This window comes from Rhea pennata, chromosome 20 (genome assembly GCF_028389875.1).
Source record: "Rhea pennata isolate bPtePen1 chromosome 20, bPtePen1.pri, whole genome shotgun sequence".
NCBI lineage: Eukaryota > Metazoa > Chordata > Aves > Rheiformes > Rheidae > Rhea > Rhea pennata.
Genome location: NC_084682.1, coordinates 11,048,762 through 11,067,377, shown reverse-complemented (window position 1 = coordinate 11,067,377; position 18,616 = coordinate 11,048,762). Strand labels below are relative to the sequence as shown.

At 39.9% G+C, this 18,616-nt stretch overlaps 1 protein-coding gene across 2 annotated transcripts in view; it reads right to left on the bottom strand.

The window, feature by feature from the left end:
• Nucleotides 1-503: 503 nt before the first annotated feature.
• Nucleotides 504-18,616, bottom strand: part of AUTS2 (activator of transcription and developmental regulator AUTS2) — a 745,402-nt gene continuing 727,289 nt past the window's right edge. For both annotated transcript variants that reach the window (XM_062592634.1, XM_062592635.1), the window contains exons 13-19: nt 17,842-17,871; nt 15,845-15,916; nt 11,676-11,817; nt 11,077-11,154; nt 9,737-9,820; nt 8,614-8,836; nt 504-3,672 (exon numbers count right to left, since the gene is read on the bottom strand). In XM_062592634.1, the coding sequence (XP_062448618.1) occupies nt 2,433-3,672; nt 8,614-8,836; nt 9,737-9,820; nt 11,077-11,154; nt 11,676-11,817; nt 15,845-15,916; nt 17,842-17,871 (1,869 nt within the window). In that variant the 3' untranslated portion in view covers nt 504-2,432. The remainder of the gene's footprint in view (nt 3,673-8,613; nt 8,837-9,736; nt 9,821-11,076; nt 11,155-11,675; nt 11,818-15,844; nt 15,917-17,841; nt 17,872-18,616) is intronic.

Sequence of the window (18,616 nt, the reverse complement as noted above, 5' to 3'; positions counted from 1 at the left end):
AATGCAGTATTATGAAGAACTGAATGACTTGCAAAAAAGAATATATTTATGCACAAATTAAAAAGAATACCCTATGTATCAATGTCTTCAATCAGTTATGTACAGATTGGTCATAGTAATTGAGAGCCAAATCCTTAGCTCATGTGAACCAGTAAAAATGCAATTGGCTTGTGGGAACCGCACCAATTCACAGGAAGGGCTTGCAGACAGCCAGGTACTGTGGTACAGGCGTAACCTGAAAGACCAATTGGTCACTTAATTGAAATCTAATGGAAATAGGGTATTATTTATCTTGGAGAATCTGGACAAGCCAAGGATCTGGTCTCCTTTTTGTTCCTTTATTCCTTATGATTATAATAATTTTTACAGGATGGCTTATAAAAGTTTGTCATTTCCTTTTTTAATGGCTATTTCCACTAAACAAAAACCCATTCTTGGGGGAAAAGTAGGAATTCTTCCCCATAGCAGCGATGGGGTACTCCACACAAAGAAGCACCTAGCAGTTTAGTTCACATTTTTTAATAACATGGCACAATTTACATTACACAAGTCTTCGCTGATGAGGAAACATGCTGAAGATTGAGAGCCGCTTCACTTTTCTTTTCACATAGGATCTAGAAAGGACTTTATTACATACAGGATAAACAGCAAAAAGGTTTGTATATAACAATCTCTTTACAATACTGAAAGCTACCACTACGGTTCCAGTGTACATAGTCTTCAGGGTTGGGGTTTTTTTGTATTTTTCCTTTTGTTCTTAAAAAAAAAAAACACTGCACAACATCTGGAGTTCACAAAATCTGAAGCTCACAACTAAACCTTCAGTTGACTACTAAAATAGATCTCTGATCATTAGAAACAACTGTCTGTAGTTAACTTTTTTCTTTTTCTTTTTTCTTTTCTTTTTTTTCTTTTTTTCTTTTTTTTTTTTTTTTTTTGCCAAAACAGGGTAACAACTTCAGATAGCACTTTAATACACTAGAAGACCAATGGAACTAATTTTATTTCATACATATATTTTACAGTCCAGTAGACAAGATATTGAATTCTCTCTGATAAAGTCATATTCTCTCCAAATATTTAGACAAGAAACGTAACGCATTATAAAAAAGTGTGTTATGAAAAGACAGAGGTTTTTAGAAGATCGATGCATATTTTTTAAAAAGGATGGTGTTCTTCATGTTGTTTCATGTCTTCTATGATTAGGGAACAACAAGGCTGACCTGTTAACTATTCACAGACTTTATTACCAACCAAAATACAATAAATTTCATTATGAAATCTGCATTGGAGTTCATTAATTAAACTACTGATCCACAAAGAAAACATATCCATCATTTAGAAAAGAACTAGCTTTCTTGTAGGCTTTGTATCAACGTAGCTAAAATCACTTAACAAAAAAAAAGTGTGTGTACAGATAAAAATGACACACTGACGATAAAAACAGACATGAATGGCTATAACCAGATGTTCTTCCAAAAATAAACTTGACACGTTAGGTGACAAAAGTTCTGGAAAATATCCAGCATTTGATTATTCCTCTGTATAACCCAGATTCATGTGACTGAAAAACCGTATGTCGTGACTACAGTATTGGTGATTACAGTTTGCTAAGCCGACGAGTTCTAAGGAATACATGAGCTACAGTAACATCAGCATCTTGATGCGGGGGTTCAGACAGAAAACTTACACTTCTAATGGGTTGTTTCTTCGCCAAAACAAGCAAGAGAAAGAGGTTTCTATTACAGATGAGCTTGTTCAGGGAAAATATGACTTTAATTATGTTGTGTGTTGAAAAGGCTCCTTTGAGTTATAAAGGCTTTTGTGAAAAGCCTTAAAATTCATTGCATAGTTGAAGGGGTTTAGCTGTCTATAACAATATATGTAACACAGCATAAGCAGACTGTGTTGATCAATATTAAGTTTGCAAATAGCACAGTTTAAGAAGTATTAATGTATTATGTTACTTAATTTTATCTATTTACATTTGTACAAAGTAAAGCTTTCATCTTACCCTTTTTGCATATATGAACCATTAACCCATGAAGCAATCTTTTTACATAAATATCTACAATTGTCTTCACTTCTGGTCTGAAAGAGCTTTGTACGGTTGTCATTGGTGGTGGTGTGTTTCTAGTTAAATCATTCAGATTAATGTCTTGTTCTTCAGTTCAAATTTTGAAATCTTAAACTAGAAATAAAATAGAGTAGGAGACACGAGGAACATATGGACTTGGCTAAAAGATCTGGAAAATTTCCACATATAATATACAAAAAAAAACATTTCAAAATCTTTGCACTCAGGTCTATACATATGGTACAGTGGGTCACATCCCCAGTCTGTATCAATGACTAGTAAGAAGGTCTTTATATTATGTTCATTTACAATGTTCTGTCCCTCTTTGTATGGTTTTGATTTAGTTTCACTCTGTTTATCGAGCTTCAATGTCCTTGAGGGTGTGAGAGGGAGGCCTCTCTCTCATTTCTGTTGACAGAGGAGTAGTCCTCCTGGGAGACCCAGGCCGAGGTCCCAGAGTAGAAATAAGAGGTGGAGGGGCACTGAGAGCTGCTGTAGGGGGAGTTTTATTGAGGATGCCATTCTGGTGTCCCGTCGGGGGACTGACTCTGGGGTAGTGCATGCTCGGAAGTCCTGGTGTGATTAGGCTTGGGTGAGGCAGGTGCCCATCCAAGGCGGCAGGGTGAACTGAGTGCAGGCGTGCATGTTCATAGTCTTCTCTGAGCATGTGCAACCGTTCCCTATCATCCAGGTGGTTGCCTCTCTCATGCTCACGTCGAGGGTCAACAGAGAGAGGGTGGTGGTGGTGGTGGTGGTGATTATAGTCGTGAGGTTCCCGATCCCTGAACGACCTGTCGGCTTCATATAATCTTGGTGTAGAAAGACGATGAAGGGGGTCATTTCTTAGCAAAAAGTCTCTACCCAGGGGGTCTCTCCGATGAATATCCAGCTCTCTGTAAGGATCTCTTAAGGGATCTCTCATTGGATCCCAGTGGAAAGAAGGATAGGGGAAACGTTCTCCACCAGGAATTGGGCTAATTCCCATAAAAGGGGTCATCATGCGAGTCCTATCCAGGCCACTGATGCTGTTCATGTGATGTATACCAGTTACACCTACAGTCATAGGCATAGACACTAAAGGACTTGGATGGACATTAGATGTAGATATAGGCGGTGGCTGATCAGATGACCTATGAGTCTGAGGCCCCTCAGGTTGAACATCATGGTCTTCCTTTCGCTCCTCCTTCACTTTGACTTCATTGCTTTTCTTCGGATTATCGTACGCTGGCTCATTCTTCCTCTCGGCCTCACGGTTTGAAGTACTGTTAGGCCTGGTACTCTCCACAACGGGGGGCCTAGCATAGGGTGAAGGAACCCTGGACATTTGCTTAGACTCTTCCACCACGCGGCTTTCATGGCTCAGGCCTTCTTTCTCTGAAATATAGTTGTCCTTCACCTTGTGCTCTTCAACATTAATTTCTTTCCGAGATTCGGAGTGATCCCTCTCTCGTTCTTTGGGTTTCTCTTTCTCTCGAACCTCGGGATTCAGATGGCTCCTGATCTGCTCATTTGAGCTGCGATTATGTCCGAGGGAGTTTACTGGATGGATAGGTGCTGGCGAAGGATGGCTGGAGTGTCTTTTCTCAATGCTCTCCCTAGAAGAAAGAGAAGTGTAAACATTAAGGCTTGAGAAACTCTACGAATAAAACAAAGCATCTAGGGTGTCTGGCTTTCTACTCATTTTGCAGAAAGCCTAATAACATGCACCGTTTAATGCACTGTTCTTTTTGCATACCCGAAACACCAGAAGAACATCCCATCTCTAAACTAGGCCTGTTCTAGTATTTCATGGTAGGAGAAGGAAGTTCCCTGAAGCTGCTTTGTGAATAAGCTGATTGAGATTCCAAACACTGAAGTCAACAGAAAGGTCCCAAGGAACTAGCTCTAATACTCGTATTTTTAAGAAAACAGCCTTAACTGTTTGGAAGAGAACAGAGAAAACTAAAAGGAGGCTAACTTCATCCTAAAAGATAAAGCAATTAAATCCAAATTACAAAGTTAATATGATTTTACCCACTTCTTCTATTAAGAATACATTGGGAAAAATGAACAACATTTTGTTCAATTGCTTTTTTTTTATTTTTAAATCTATATACATTACTAATTTCTTATCTATATTGTCTTCATTCTTCCAGCTCCTTCTTTTCAATTTACTTCTCACAATTCAATTTACTTCCTAAAATTGAAAAGTGCTTGAAAAGAAAATACCTCTCAGGACACTACTACTGATGGTGAGAACCTCTCTCTCCCAAAATAGGTGTGTGAAATGAGCCTCAGTGCAGAGGTTGTAACTGAGGCAGCCATAATGCACAGACCATGCGTTGATTTTCTGGACAGAGACAAATCTACCCTATATACCAATCATTCTGCTGGCTCTCAAAACATCATCTCTTTGGAGTCTTTTGCTTCTCTGAGTACCAACTCAATTTTCATTTTTGAGGCAGAGCAGGCAGAGAAGCGATGGGGCCCGTGCATCTGGCACTCCCTGTCACTAACAAGTCTCAGTATAGTCTGAATTCTTTCCAATCTGATCTTTCAAACCTACTTATGCTGCAGAATAGGTTAGTGAATGATCTCCTGGCAGCAGACAACAACTAAATATCTGAATGGATCCTATATCAACCATCTTTAGGAAGCATTGTTGAAAGGAATTGTTGTTATGGGCACAGTTGCTGGCAACAGTAAATAGAACAGCTTTGCTATTTCTCATGAGTCCAATTCACAAACGTAAAAACGATTCCTCAAATCCAGTGATTTTCACCTCTCACTAACTTCAGTTGATCTCAGTGGCAGTCCTCAAATCCTAAAGGTTCCTAAATTCAATGGTGATTTGGAGTCTCTCCATAATGACATCCACAGGTATTTCAATGTTGCACACATGCCATCTTCTGGGCATGGGAATTCTTTTCCATGATGGATGATGGACACCATGCTGTTCAATGCTAAAGCGAGGGATAAGCAGCAAGGTAGTCTGAAGTCCCAAACCAGTTCCAGTTTACATGTTTTTCTGCAGTTTCTGCTTAGGAATGTGTAACCTGAACACACCTGGATGAGGCCAGTAGGTTGAAAGTCATTCTAGACAAGATGAGTGATGTTGGTTGGCTGAAAGGCAACTCTGACTGATAATGACTTTAAAGTGCTCCTTGCCCTTTCACCTGTATAGCATTTCCTACCTATTTCTTTGCTAATGAGCTGCCCTGCATAAGGTTTCTACCTGTAAGCTGCAGGTATTTTTGGAAAGTGAAACTGCAGTAACTGCTCAAAAAATATCTTTGAAATGGGAAACTCTCGTATAAGAGCCTCATGAAAAGCATCTCTGCTTTTGCTGTGTCTAGGGTTAATTGTTGAAAATGTCTTTTTATGGGTCACCGCTGAGGCTCTCAGGAAGACTTCAGAGACTCCAGAATGCAACTGTTTGTTAGAAAATGTTTATAAGTTGGAGCTTTTGATATATCAGTACTGCCTAGTCTGCACTGACTACCAATTAACTCCTTGGTATCAAGCTCTGCTTTGATTGACTGTGCTCTAAACAGTCTGGACATTGCATCCTGGATCTAATTTCACTCCTCTTGCTCTCCACCAAATGCTGATGGAATTTGATCTAACAGCTTCCAGATTTGGACACAGTGAGACTGTATCAAGGCACTCCAGCAAATGCTTCTCAATATGAAGACTTAATTGTCTTACTTTCCAGAAAAAGCATTGGCATGTGGGCTCTGCAATACCGTTTTTTTATTTATTTTGCTTGTGGAACTAGTTTAGAAGGCACCCTTAATTGTTTTATTTCTCTAGGGGAGCTCACTGAGATTTTTCACTGATATTTAATCAATTTTCTATGTAATTCATATATTTTAAACCAGGCATAAAATTTAGAGAAAATAGTGGGCATTTTCTGTAATTAAAGAAAAACACGTGCAAAAAAAATAACCATCTGTCTTTGCCAATTCCACCCTATTCAGTTAGAGTGATGGTATTATCTCAAGGGGCTATTGATTATTATATAGCTCACTTAAGGACACAGTAGTTCAGTGGTCAGAGAGGGAATCATTAACATCTTGTTATATTCAAATCTATCATGGGCTCTTTAGGTAAATATGCGAAAAGCTCTAAACCTCAATCTCCCCAAATCTGAAAGTTAAGATCATGTGCTCAAATTCACTTATTATTGCTACATATGTTCTGAAAGATACTGCACAAGACATCTTATGACATATATTTTTCTTCATTTATGTTGATTAAGAAGTCAATAGATAATTGTTATTTTTTAACAATAAAAACAAAGACAAAACATTGCAAATGATGGTCCAAGAGAAAAGAGGGATTGTATCAGAGCACAGCAGCCAATCCTGGACCTGGGAAAGGTTCACTGATGCTAGTTTCGAATTATCTAAACTCCTTAGGATGGATGTCCCATATCTCACTGGAGCTGAAAGGGAGTTACCACAGTGCCCTGGCTGTACAGGCTCTCAGGGAAGGGCGACTGATGCCTCCACCTCACTGGTACCTGCCTTAGATTGGGATGGGCCAAGCCAAGACGTACCTCTGAATTGCCTCTCCTCTGATTACAGAAGACAGACAAATGAAGGCTTTTGGCTAGATGCCCAGTTTGGGGGCAGACTGAGGTTAGACCCTTGATGACAGGATGATTTTGAGATGAGATCATATCAGAACTAAAGGGCTGGTTCCTAGTTCTTCCTTTTGGGGCACATTAGCCTAAAATAGGAAACTGAGATCGGGACCTCAATAGAAAGTGAGGCTACATCCTCGTGCTGCCAGGTGCTACTGAAGATAGAAGAACAGGTACAAGAGGCTCACAAGCTACTGCAGACATTATCTACATAGAGAGAAGATTTCCAGGAAATGATTTTCAGCATCTTCTCATACAAGCAACAATGTGAGCATGCTGCAAAGCAGAACTCCTGAAAAGTCACGTTGATGGATGTGTAGCAATACTAGATCAGCAAAATTATGATCGTACTAAACTGGCAGCTGTAATTGTGCAGAGATATGAAGTATGAATGATACTCATTTTTTTAAGCTCTCAAATTATTAGAAATATATATGTTTTGAGCTATGATATGGAGTTCAGGCAATGCCAAAGCAGCTTGCGAGGAATGTATTTCTGAAAGGGATTTTCTTCAGCAGGAACACTTCATAACAAAACAACAAAACAGCAACTGAAATAATCACATAATTCTACAGTCTACCCATATTACTAGTAACAAAAAAGCTTTGCCATTCAAGCCAGTAAAGTTACTCACATGCTTAAGCATTTCGCAGGACAGAATCCCCAATTTGTAACAGCAATTTATTTTGAAGCATTAAAATCAGACATGAAAATAATGAAGCTATGCTACCAAACAGAAAATATTCCAAATGGAAAATGTAGGTGAAAAGATCTGTAGTTTGACTTGCTCTTCACATTTTACAATAATGTCGAAAAGCTCTTAAATGTATTTTTAGAATATCTAATGTGTTAGCATAACTTCTTTCAGAAAAGGCTACTAATGCGTATATTTGTGTTAGTGACAGAGAAGTCAGAAAAGCACATCTCCTAAATATTCTTTTTTGTTGAAAAATTAGAAACAAATAGCCATTATATAGCAAAATAATGTGCAAACTTAACAGGAAAGCCATTAAGCCACAACTGAAAAAGCTGAAATCAGCCTCTCTACATTTTTCCAAGGAAGGCATGACACTTGCTGAATGGCAAATTCTTATAATTTGGTACTTAAATGTTAAGAGGAATTGTTACTGAGTTAACTGTATAATGGGAACAGTCCTGACAAAAAAAATATGACCAGATTTTACTTTTCATTAACCCTTCCCAGCCTGGACATGCTAGAGTGCAAGTCCATGTAAAACACTGAATAAAAGCTATGCTTAGAGGTGTGTAACAGCAGTGCATGTGTGCGTGCGGCTTTCTTGAGACGACATAAGGCTGATTTAATGATCTGCAGCCACTGAAACTTACTGTAGTACTGGAACATGACATACCACTGCAGTGCATTTTCTAGTGTTGCAATTTAACAACTTCAGCAGTGTTCCCTCTGGTCAGTCCATTTGTGGGGGGTGGATTTATTTTACAGATAGGGTCAGATTTGCAAAGGTGTTTAAGTATTCAAAGGTGCAGATATGTGTCTGATAGGATTTATAGTACTTTTTTCATCCTGTCAGGCACCTATCTACACGTTAAGTCTTCAAAAGACCTATGAAAATGTGACCCACAAGGCAATAGATCGTATGGGTCTGATTCTCTTCCCGCTTGACACTAGCTGAACTCTACTCCAGCAAAGCTACTTCTGATGAGCTGTGGTGGAAGTGAGAAGAGAAACAGATGTAGCAGGGAACACCTGAGTTAGAAATCTCTGTCTTCCGTATTGCCAGCCTAGTGTCGTAGGCAAGGATTGTGTTAGCTCTGCAGGTGCTCCTCTACCGAAGCTCTGGTTTAACAATGTGCCAGGCTGGGAAGGGTTAAAAGCGGAACAGAGCCCCACGCTTTGAACTAGACAATTCTTGGAAGTGTTCTTTCGTACCTTTCTTTGTCATCTTTACTAACAGATGAGTCTCGTTTATCTACATCTCTATCTCTGTCATGAGCTGCAGCAGATGAACTGCGCTCCAGCTCTCCTGGCTTCAGCCAGGGCGGAGGGGTCGGGAACGAAGGAGGAGTTCGGTGCAGCCGGTTCCAGGGCTCGTGAGGGTTGCTAAAGCTCTGCATACTGGGGCCATCCTTGTGGCCGAACATTGAGTTGGGTGCTGAAATGGTGAAGTGGAAAACAAAAAGGTTTAGGAAAAAGGTATGCTCTAGTGAAGGTACTTACCAAAAAAACTTTTACAGCACTCAGAGTTAAAATGAATACATATTATTGGGAGCTGGAAAAGGAAAGGAAATTAACAGAGATTCATTAGAGGGTCTCATTCCTAAAAATGGGCAGGCATCTGTTTTAATTGGAAAGGGAAATTCTGTGGATAAAATTGACAAGGGATGAAGTATTAGAATAACACTGCAATTACCCTTATTCCAAATATTTTGAAGACACCAGGAAATGATCATTATACTGATTATAAATAATGGAACTTATTGCATTTGACCCTGAACCAAAGTAAAACAATGTGACCAAAATCATGCCAGATTTGAAGTATGGAGAAAGACAGTGATTTTTAAGAGGATGGTCTTTTGTGACTGGCCAAATCTAGAGAAATGTTGATGGTCCTGGACAAATAAATGCAGGTTAGTGATCTTTTCCAGGCACATGTCCTGAATTATTGGTGAGAAAGGAAAAAAAAAATGTTCCCATCCACAGCTAGGGATTACAGATAAGCAGGGCACATTAACTACTTTTGACCATGCAACAAAACCATGAGGATTTTACAAACTCCTTTAAACTCGTGGGTTCTATATTCTTTTACTTTTTGGACTGAAGAATATAACGGTGACATTTAGCAGTAGTTTGAACCCAAACTATAAGGAACTAACAGAAAATACTGATGACTAAAATATGTTGCTATTTAAAAGAAAAAAGGCTGCTTTTCAAATTCCTGTCCCTTACAAGTGCGCGATCTAAGCAACTGGTAAAAAGACAGCAAACAGTCACCGTCACTCAATATCCTGAATTACACAGCAAACAAGAATTCATAAACAAAGAGGTTACTCACTAACTGTCGGGTTCCCAAGTCCCCCGAAGGCATTACTACCCACTGCAGTGAGACCGCTGAACGAAGCTGGTCGATTGAAAGGCTCTGAAAACCAATGGAAACAGTTGAAGCTGGCTGACACGTTGGTAATTGTGATAAAGCATTAGTGCATTATCCAGCTACATTATGTTTGCGTGAAAGCTCGGTCCACGTTGATCAGTAGCTGAACCTCGTCCTCCCAGAACACAGTTGTGCTTGGGAGGGGTTGGGAAATTAAAAGACAAAAATATTTCTCTCTCTTTTTTTTTTAATGCTGGTACACATGGGATCAGCTTACTGGAGAGGAGAAGAAAAGGACTTCAAGCAAAAACAAGATGTTAAGGACTACACTGCAGCAAAAGTAGACAATTCATTTAAAACTTGCAACCATCTCCATTTGTATTCCCTTTTATTCACTTCCACTTCTAATTCATTCCAATCCCATCCGTGGCTTTTCTCAGGAGATGTCCCTGGCTAGCAAGGCTCTGCTACTATTAACTCTGGCAATTCTGCACAGAACACCTTTAGGCCATGCCTCAGTCATGTCTCCTAAACAGTAGCCACGATATAAGTAAAATGTCTTATTCTATTGGTATGTCATGGTGACCTGAACATTTTGTAATGCTCTTGATACTTATGGCTAATATTGTAAGAAAAACTAGTATGAACTCTGAAAAACGACGGAATCTTTTTTCTTTTTTTCAGTAGCTAAGCTGTATAGAATATAGGTGGCTAATCTGATCTGGTAGGAAAGTTGTATGAAACAAATTCTCTTCTCACTTTACATTGGAGAAGTCTAATGATTTTGATGAAACGACTGCTGACAAATATTAACACAAAGAGGAAGGGAAAATCTAGCATTACGGGCATATACATGGCTGTCTTGTGCAGAATGATAAACCTACATCATGAGTTTGCTGTGTCAGTTCAGTGACCCACCCAAATCCTTCCCTATGCGAAGTATAAAATCGAATTAGAGTCTTGATCTCTGATGCCCCTCAAGGCAGCATGTCTTATTACAACATCACTAAGTTGGAAAGGAACTAGCAATGTTTGGGGACTTGGATGGTTCCTTTCTTAAATACGCATCTTCTGTTTTTCAGCAGCTGAGCCATTCAAGGCCAGATCACAAGATCTTAAGGACCTACTTTCCTTTGGGTAAGGAAAGAACAACCGAGGTAGCTGTTAGTTCAGTGGGTATTCACAATGTAAGAGGCCACAGCAGACCACGGTAAGAAAGAAGGACAGAAAATACCTGCATGCTTCTCCTGAGTTGTATTCGCAGTTAGTTACTTACAGAGGGATTCTGGAACTGCACTTACCTAAGTGAGCAGCTGGGTTGAGAAAGTTGCTGTGGTGAGGTGGTGGGCCAAAAGGGGTGCCGGCTGGATGACCCCCACCTGCCAAAACAAAGCAACTGTGGTGAATTCCTAACAGAGGACTCAGAAAGGGACTCGCTGTATTCTGGGCTTGACTGTCACTTCTTAAATGATGGCTCATGTGAGCAGAAACTGCCCTACAGCAAGCAGACAAATTCTGTTGCAGGGGTTCTTCAGGTCAGGATCCTAAGCAAATCACAGCCACCTTTCTAAACAGAAATTCCCAGCCAGAATATAAGTGAGCTGGGAATGTTTCAGTATGGAATAAAAAGAGCACACGTGATCTACAGCGTATTTCCGACCTGTCATATCCATGATGCATCAGATACCGCTGTGTGAAATGTCCCTCCATTTACAACATGTACGGCATTTCAGCAGGTTGCTTAAAATGACAGAATCATTTTAAAATATGTATCAAATGGACTTAATAGCCCCTGGCATGTTTTGCAGAGAGCGCATAAGCCAAAGCACCTGAGAAACAGCAAGGATTAGCATTTTAATGTGTACGATACAAGAAAGAGACTTCACTTCTCAGTACTCACTGGCTGTGGAGAAGAGAGTTGAGGGCCGGGCCAGGTCATGGGGATGGTGGATGGCTCCAAAAAGGCTGGGACCTGGTGGCCTGCTCAGAAATTCAGGTTTCAGGCCAAAGTCCAGCTTGTGTGGATCAGACTGCATCTGTTTCTGAAATACAAAAACAGAATTTGGAAGAGACTGTCCTAAAAGATAATAGCAGAAGGCACTTTCAGAATCATGGAAGTATAGCAATTTATTCATGCTAACTGATGTTTTAACAACAATGTTAATTCTGTGGCCCCTGGACATAGATGCACAGCTGTTCTCCTGGAAGGGAGAATCTGAGACAGACAGAGAAAATCTCGGGCTCCCGATGGATGTTTCTAGTATGGTTCAGCAAAGTGTTTTCACATGTGCTCACATCCATCCCTTTGGAGCAAAGTATTTCAGCACAAACGTAACTTTAAGAATAACCATAAACATCTTCAAAGAGGCTTTCAACACGTGTTTAGCCATTAGCATAGGTCTGTCTTAAAATAATAAGAAAAGCAAAGCCAAAAAGAAGTGTTAATCTGGACCTAATCCAGTGTGGGCAGGCATGTTAAAAGCAGGGCGAAAGCATCAACGGCTAGCACGCATCACTGTAGGTGACCCTCTTTCAACAACAGGAGACACTTGCTAGAAAGTTAAGACAACGTCAAGTCGACAGACACTAGAAACGTTAAACTTAAATGTGAAGCCACAATCAAGAAACGCTTGATGTACTCTCTCTTTTGGTGCCTCTCAGACAGTAACTGAGCAAGCTAGGGACTAAAATGAATCAAATTACAGATGGCATGTATTACTGTCTATAGAACTGGAGTCCCACTTTGACTGCTTGCCTTTCAAATTCAAAGCACTGCATGTTGCCCTCTATATTTCGATGGTATTAGAATGAGCAGACTTTCTTTTTTAAGATACTTCTGCTGAGGTGGCTGTACCGAAAATAAGAGGTGGATGAAGGATGGGCTCTTCTTTGCGACATATACTCACTTCAGTGGTCCCTACTTCAATAGTTTTATAGAATGAAGAAGAAAACCAAATTCCCAATTACCTATGATGTCAGAACTCCCTAAACACAGATTGCTGATTAATTGTGCAGGTCAGTTGAAAGGATTTACAAATGTGTAACTTGAATCAGTAGATCTTAACAGTAATTCTGGAGCATGTTACGCTTTATAAATCAATATTTAATACTGTGCCAGCTCAGAGTAACAGACTATTACAATGATATAAATATGCATATTAAAAAGTTATGATCAAGTTAATGTGCATGCCTAGTAGCTGTTTTTCAAGTGCTAATAACATGCCTATGTCGCTATGAGAACCAAAAAAAAAGAACAATAAAAAGGGCTTTTTCAACGTTTTTAGATAACAGCCTTCAAAAAATACTGAACTATAAAAGATGCCCAAGTTAAGGGCATCTCCTAAGTAACCCTTCAGGGCGCATCCTAAGTAATCCAGTAACGCTTGAATAATTAAAGAAACTTCAAAAAATACAAATACCTCAGTCGAAGCCTCTATACTAGATCTTTTATGTTATGAACTCTATTTCTTTTTAAAGAACCACGTTAAAAACCTCTGACGAGCATTACTTAGAGTAAAAGCCAACCAAACCTTTAATTGCAGCCATATGAACAGTATTGTCCTAATAACAAAGAAATCCCCTGTCTCAAGAGGAACAGGAATATCATGGACATGTTAAAAGACTTTTGAATATGTTAGTTTACCTTAAAATAGTACCAAAGAAAATGGTCACATTTATTTTATGCCCATTTCATGTTCAGGAGAGCAACCTTCTTTGTGATAATCCTTATGAATGTCTTGCAAGTCCAGCAAATGTGTAACACCTTAATTCTAGGCCCACTAAAATCAATGCAAATGTCTGCACTAATTTCACGGCACGTTAAATAAGGCTGTAAGCCCTTTCCTAAAAGAGAGAGGGCCAGTTATGATGCATAAATTCCCTCTTGAATCCAAGTCCTAACAGGAATATGCTGGTCAGTCTAAGCAGCAGAGGAAAACTTCTTTGCACCCAGAAACTGTGTTTGACCCTGCCTGCATCTGAGGAATTCCCTGGGTGTTCAGACAGGTTACACAAGTCTTGGTGCAGGGTTCGGGCAGGCAAACAGCATCTACAGCTGCACACAATTTTTTCCAGGGTCAGAAGGGTTGTGTTTTGAAGCTTCTTTTCAGGTCTGCTTCTTCAGTGCCCTCTGTTGTCCTCTGCAAGCAGCTACTAGCAGGCTGGGTAGTTACCACCTCTTCCAGCCCTTGCAAGCAGCTTGGTGGCATTGCAGGCAAATTTGAAATCTCTGAGTAAATACGTTTTACTCCCTGCTGTGTGGTCATGCAAAGGTAGCCTATTCTGCTTGTGCAGAGAAAGTAAGGACACCCTCGCAAGCTTGGGCTAGTAGGAGAAGGCATCCAGTATGAGCTTTAAGCCGCAGAGATTTCACACTTTCAGGTTGCATACGGAGAAGAGGACTTTGCTGCCGCACGGGAATCTGACAACCCATACGGACGTAATCCTACTTAGCTTACTGACCACAGACCATACTTAACTTTCTGACTGAACTCAAGGAATGAAATACATTTCCCAATTATTTTTGAAATTGTTATCATCTGCAGCCTCAAAAAGTCAAGTAACATCCTTTTCTGTATTTCTGGGCATTATCCTTTTTTTTTAAAAAAAAAAAAACACGCAAGGATAGAAAAGTATTAGGTAAAAGAAATGGCAGCATGAAAATGGCATTTACTATGAGTTATAAATACATCAGTATGACCTCTCTCTGAATATCAAATCAAAGAAGATTCAAAGTATGTAGATACCATGGGAATAATAATTTCATTTCTAGAAAATACCTTTTCAATAAAATAAAAAAAAGGACATATAACTCTCTAGGTCTATAATCTTGTCTTTTTTGATAATGGGAAGATGAATGAAGATCACTAGCAGGGGAAACATAAGAAAGCAGAGATAAGAGATATGTCTACAGAAGCAAATTAACCTGTCAACCTTGTTTAAAAGGGTTATTTTTAAATTCTATTAGCTGCAGGTTTTAGTAGCTGTTCAACATCTTCATATTCGTATAGCCCTGTCTTACACAATTCACTTGGATACACAGACTGCAAAATGCTTTAGACTCCTTGTTAATCTTACTTTCTAACACAAGCTACTAACTCCTGAAGCAGAAATACGAACAGGAGAGAACACCAACCTCTCAGGAGTCTTAACTAGCTAAGAACCTCAGGAGTAACACAGAATTTTTCAGTGACAAGTATAGTGAAAATATTTTAACAAGAAGAAAAACCTTCGCAAAGCCCATGTGCAACAAAAAATATAGTTACAGTAACAAAGGAAATTACTCTAATTATTAAATGAATAAATTACTTGTTTCTCTACGACATCTGCTTCAGGAGAGCCCAAATTGGCCATGACCGTTTTTGGGCTACTGTAATAGCAACATTGCATTACAGACATCACCTGAAAATGTATAGTGAGTAACAAAAATCCTGAAGTGTGTGTAACAAAGAAATTAATTCTACCCCTTTACCTTCAGTGCAATGAGATACTGTTTGGACAACACTAATATCTGATATGCTGTGTCTGCCTGACCATCCCAGCTACACAGAGGTGCCAACTTCCAGCTTTAAAATAGGTTGTGAAAAAAGACTTGATGGTAGCCCATGCAATCATGTTGGATAAAACATAGTAGGAACAGCAGAACTCTCCTTGTGCGGCCTTATATCCTGGAACATTTGTAAGAGGAATGGGAGACCTAGGCTAGCTTCCTTGGATCATTTAAGAAAATTTAATTTCGATATGCTCCTGTCCTCATCCATACATAAAAGAAATGCAGTAGCACACAGGCACACCCATTTAGCTCTTTCTAGCTACAAACTGGTTATCATTGAAGAACTGGAATCCTTGTTCCCTAGCATCACAGGCATTCCCTTGAGACACCACCTTTCATTTTTTAATTCAGGTACACCATCAGGACAAAATGGCAGGTTATGATATAATGCCACGAACAGTTATTTAAGAAGGCATTATCCATGACATTGAACTGCTAACAGTGACAGGCAACTTCTTCCTCTCGGTGGTTTGCAATGTGCAACTTATCTCAAATGCGTGTGTGCCAGAAGGACTGACCTTGACTTTCTGTTGGTGATGGTATATCTGCCAGGCGATGTGAACATGCATAGCGCACCACTTTCCAGGTTTCTGGAAAAACAGAGACATGACATCAATCAGTAACTTTCAAAAGACCTGCAATGCTTTACTCTTATTTACAGGCAACAAATGCTGTTAATTAGATGCTTTCCTTTGAAAAATAATGGGAATTCTACTCAGATCTCATCAGAGGTGGGCCACTTTTCAGAAAAAAACACTCCAGGACAGCTCTCTGCTGCATCCCAGGAGAGGCCAGAAAGGAACTAGCTGGTTCCTCCCCAATGTTTGGGGCTTGCTCTGGATGGTTTCGGCTGATGTCTCCAGCCCATGTGGCCTCTGGGGAGGCCAAACCACACTCTCTGCTCCGGCTGCTCCAATTCCCAAGCAAGCATGGGCTGAGGACTGAGAAAATGGCAAAGGAATTGGGTTTGCTGCCTCTTAGCTCTGTCTGTTTTGGGGTAGGGGACTCTCCACATCAGGCCAGCCTAAAACAAAGGGACACCCTCTGGTGCCGCCTCCCTCTGTCCTCCTGGGGAACACACACAGATTTTGTCCCCTGATTAGAAGTTTTTCTAGATATCCAGGAATGCTAGTGGTCACCTTCCACTTCAAAGGAACCCATACTCCAGCGCCAAGAGTTCTATGCACTCTTGCCATCTTCCGACGCCACTGACTGCAAATGCAGCTTCTGATGCGGCAATCACATACTGATTAGCAGCTTCTCTGAATAGACAGACTGCTTCACAACTATATGTGAAGCTCATTTCTGAAACTGTAACTTTTCCAAGACTAGACTTTCTGCCTAGAGAAATAAAAGAACTTAAGATCAATCTGATTTTCAGAATGAATCTGACTCCCTCATGTAATTATTGGTCTGTACCTCCAAATCTTTCGCTGAAGAGTATACTGGAAAAATGGGAAGTCCATCAACACACTCCCTCTGGGAAGGTGAAACAGCTTAAACTGGTTCTTTGCATTCCTCCTGTCACCGTGCTTTAAATCATGAGGAGGAGAGACAGAGGAAAGAGCCAGAGAGTGCTATCCGGCTTTTTTGTTGATTTTGTACTCAGTTCAGAACACCTGGAAATCGTGTCTGGAAAGGACTCATACAGGACAAACTGTCCCCAATCCTGTTAATTAGGTGTCTATCCATAGTTAACTACACAATTAATGATTCCTGCATATGCTTAAAAATGGCCTCAGGAATGCAAAGAGCTCCTCAAGCTACTGATACCCTAAATGCTGCACAAACTGGTGCCTAGGCTCTGCTTTCTGTTGAAAGATATATATCAACCAACCATTAAAACCACAATCAAAAATAAAACCAATCTTACATGTAGACACACACACAATATCTAAATTCAAGCCTTTTGCTTATTCACTGTGATCGGGCACGCTAATCATTTAATGAATTCATTTGGTTGCTATGATCAAAATCTAGACCTCCCCCAATACTTGGAAAAATTAACAAAAAAACCTTTAGAATTGCTGTAAAACTGGATCTTTTAATCCATATTTCTAAGACATTCTGTGTTTGGACTGGATCGTCTGCGTAAATTTGACAGTAAGATAGTTGAGTAGGCAGCACCATACTGAATACCACTGACAACATGCAATAAACAATACAAAGCAAAATCCTTCAGTCTGCAATGAAATAGCAAGGGAGAAGTAGGTCTGCAGGATTTGGCTCAGGAAACCTTGTGAACAAGGGCAATAGAAGGATTATCAGTGTTTAACTGCTAGAATTCATCGTGGCAGTGGGTTGCATGAGAAGAACACACAAGTTCCAATTTTAAAATTCTGCATTTTTCTCAAGTGACCACAAGACGCATGCAAAGGACTGACCACGCTGAGTAACACACAGAGTGCAAAATACCCGAGAAAAAACATGGCATCTCTTTATAATTAGTCTGCCTCTTTAACCTGGTGGAGACTAAGACAAGCTTGACAAACTGTAACACGAGAAGGTCTCTTACCCTCAACATGGGCCTGAACGGATCTGTCAACTGTGAAGAAGAAATGACAGCTTGGTTACATGCCTGTCACTCAAACAATTGTGCTAATTAACAAATTTGTATTGCTTCATTAAGAGATGAAATTAAAATGTTATCATTTTACTTTCAAATGAAGCCCTTTCAGATAATAATTAGGCCTTAGCCTCCGTGGTAGAGCCGGGCTCCCTCCCCCCATGACTGTTGTATCTAAGTGTTGACAAGCAACGAAACAAGCCTCACACAGAGCGTTTTATCCTCCAGCATCAGCATTAATTTGTTGATTTAATGCTACAAAAATGGCTGGTTAACTAATCTGAAGAAAAACGCAGGCCTATCCTTTGGGCAAACTTTTACTCTAACCTTTCAAAGCCGCGTGGCTCACAAGAAGCCCGGGCCGTGGACAGGGCCCCGGATTCACACACTTCAACAGGAACTGGGCTGGAATGGGCCGAAGCGGTGTTTTGGACGGGCCACCACAAACCAGAGACTGCATCTGCTCAGTAAACATGCCATTAGGTGCTCTACCCATACATATAAAAACGTAATGCTGACTGATTGCTTTCTTGACGATTTCTCTGTCGGTGATTGGCTTAGACTGAAATATCTTTCACACTGGAACAGATGTTGATAAATAGTGTCCATATAAAAAGCAATTTTCTCATTATTATTTTTCAAATGGTCTAGGTTTTTTCTGGTAGGTTATTATTTATTCTCTTCTTTTGCTCATACTTCAACAATTAATAATGGAAAATCAATT